Here is a 3,060-nt window from a genome sequence, read left to right on the forward strand (position 1 = left end):
TTCAAAAATTACTCAAAAATTAAAAATTCCATGTAAATTTATTTCTATCGTTTGGTATTTTATCATCATCTTGTCCAGTATATTTAACGATGCTAACAATAATAGCAACTATAATAATAATTACAACTAATATTCCAACTCCTTTCAACAATGTGCTTTCTAATCCGGTCCAACTTTTGCAACAACAATACTGTTCTGATATAACTCTAAAGAAATAAAAATAAATAAATTAAAATTCGAATGAATAAATGAAACATATTTTTATTTTAAAAAAATTGGAGCTTATCGCAATATTTGTTATTAGTCAGTTCTCAAAATTCTCTAAAACAAAATTATTAATTGATTATCCCTATCCCTATCCCGTTATATTATAAATGTGAAAGTAAGCATGTTTGTTTGTTTGTTACGCTTTCACGCTAAAACTGACGAATGGGTTTTAATGAAACTACACAGCAATATAGCTGATATATCAGAATAGCACATGAACTATAATTTATAAAGATATATTTAAAAAAAATATAATTTAATTTGACATTTACCATTTTTTAAATTTTTACAGAAATCTTTAATTTATCATAAATCTGCTCCATCTATAATCATCATTTTAAACCATAAATTAACGAATTCTGTAACAATTTAAAATAGTAAATGTCAAACAAATCATGACCAACTATTCTGATTTACTCAATGAATAATGACTTTTTTACATTTAACAAAATTGAAAACTGTGTATATCAAGAGAGTGTGGAGGCTATAAAGCGGTGGTTTTTACTTTTAAGCCCAGTGAAGCGGGCGGGTATCATTCTAGTTTTATATAATATCAGTTTATATATTGACAAGTGCTAGTTTACAAATAAAAAATATTGTTTGATATTTATTTAAAAAAATTTGAATTAATTAATGAACTAAGCTTTGATGTATTCAAGCATATATCGGCGCCAAAATTAACCCTCAAACATATTTTCTTGTAACTAGTTCTTTTTCCACTACAGTTTATGGCTATTATCTTGTATGTAGACACAAATTTACAAATATACTTACGGCAAACTATGATAACTTTCATCAATTGAGGATGTATTCACATCAAATCCACCATTTACATGCCCTTCTAACGGATTACGATTAATTGTAAATATTTTCGTATCATTATTCTTCTCAATATTATCTTTTATTTTAATTTTCACATCTATGGTATCAACGTCAACATCACTAGAATATTCTTCTTGTATCACATCAATCGTTGGTTTTTGGCTAATACTTCGTACAAGTATTGGCTGATCTGTAGGTGGTAAAGTTTCTAAATTATCAATTGGAATGACATGGGTCTGTTTTTTAGTTCCATTTTGCTGGATTAACACATTATTATTATTGTTAGACATTTTTTAAATAAGTTAATGTTTTCATGTTAACTATTTATGATTTATTCATTGCTTTTTAATTTTTAATATACCTATGTAAAAAGTTTTAATTATTTATCACAATGCAATAATCACTCTTAAATTAAATTCATTTTATATTATATTTATATTATTTTGTAATAACTTGATCATTTGTTGTTGGAAACATTTAGTGCCATGTGTATAAATGCCAAACACTAGTTCATAATATTCATTAGAAATGTTATCAGTAAGTAAAAATATAGTAAATATTAGATAAGAAACAATATGGTGTTAGCATCGCTTTACGTCTATATATAAAATTAATAAAAATCATTTGTAATGTATTGTGTTTATTTTAATACAGAAAAACTGCAGTAACACTTAAATGGTCAACTTAAATATAAAAGCTCTGCTACGTCAGCGATGCAAAGTACGGAAATCGCATTTTTAAAAATGCCAAAATTATTTACTTTATATAGCCGCTAATTAGGTGCGAAAGTCAGAAATTAGTTGCTCTGTATATTACACCGCAACTCAATACTGAAAGTTGCGTTGTGAAAGACTCGAATTTCACAAAACAACGGATCTAGGCCAGGTCTCTCCAAAACTAGGACGAAAGCTTAATCAGGTATAAACTAAGCGTGGTAATTAAGTGTTAATTAGGTACTTGCAAGAAATTATGATGAAAACGATCATAAATAAGCGGAAAAAAATTTGAGATACCTGATTTGAGAGAAAAAATAAGAATATACATAAACTATCACATAAACAATCAAAATAAAGTGCAAATTAAGTGCTTTATGAAAAACAGCCGAACGATTTTATAGTTTTTCTGTATTGTTTTAATTACGAGTTGGTTGGATTGAGCTGATCGATTATAGATGATTTGATTGGGTTCTGAAGTTTTTAGCTCTAATTATTAAACACTATTACAAAAAAGGGAGATATTATCGTAAACGATATATATTAAAGTTCAAGTTCAAGAAGTATACATGCATTTTCTGTAATAGTGTTCTATTTTTGAACGCAACGGCTAAAAACTTCAGAACCCAACCAACTCCTCTTTAATCGACAAACTCAACCCAATCAACTCGTAATTAAAACAATACAGTTATCAAAAAATTAAATAAGAATAGATTTTTTTTCCGCTTATTTATAATCGTTTTCCTCTTAATTTCTTGCAAGCACCTAATTAGCACTTAATTACCACGCTTAGTTTATATCTGAATAAGCATTCTTCCTAGTTTTAGAGAGACTTGATTTTTAAATTTAAAATTTTAAAAAAGTTGTTAAGGGAATTTCGAAGCTTTTCTTTATTAATAGGGCAATTTCAGGATCCTCACCGTTTAGCACTTCGTAAGCACGTAATTGTGTTTCCATAACATTCATTATTATTTTATTATTATTTTCATTGCGCTGCTAGCATCAAATAATAATAGCAACGCAACTTGGGAGTATTGAGTTGCCGTGTAAATTAAATAAACAGCTAATTTCTGATGGTGATTTCTGATTTTGGTACCTAATTAGCACTTGAAAAGTACCTAATTTTGGAATTTTGTCGTATCGGTTATTTAGTCCTGTTTAAATTATTTTGGCATGTATTTTATTTTTGTCAACGATTATTTTGTCGTTGATTATGTATGTCTGTCTGTATATAGATGTAAGTAACAATATTGTTTAT

General features: G+C 27.4%; 1 protein-coding gene across 1 annotated transcript; it reads right to left on the minus strand.

Moving 5' to 3' along the window:
• LOC123298770 lies at nucleotides 1–1,379 on the minus strand. The gene is made up of 2 exons (XM_044880867.1): nucleotides 1,042–1,379; nucleotides 1–206 (listed from the first exon to the last, which is right to left on the minus strand). Exons 1-2 carry the CDS (start codon nucleotides 1,377–1,379, stop codon nucleotides 20–22), a joined length of 525 nt encoding a protein of 174 aa, XP_044736802.1. The 3' UTR covers nucleotides 1–19.
• Between the last annotated feature and the right edge of the window lie 1,681 nt (nucleotides 1,380–3,060).

Source organism: Chrysoperla carnea, chromosome 4, assembly GCF_905475395.1.
Source record: "Chrysoperla carnea chromosome 4, inChrCarn1.1, whole genome shotgun sequence".
In the NCBI taxonomy this organism is placed as follows: Eukaryota; Metazoa; Arthropoda; class Insecta; order Neuroptera; family Chrysopidae; genus Chrysoperla; species Chrysoperla carnea.

Coding starts and splice junctions, on each gene's coding strand:
- LOC123298770 (XM_044880867.1), bottom strand. CDS start 1,379: ATGTCTAACAATAATAATAATGTGTTAATCCAGCAAAATGGAACTAAA. Junction 207..1,041: donor GAAAGTTATCATAGTTTGCC/GTAAGTATATTT, acceptor TTATTTCTTTAG/AGTTATATCAGAACAGTATT.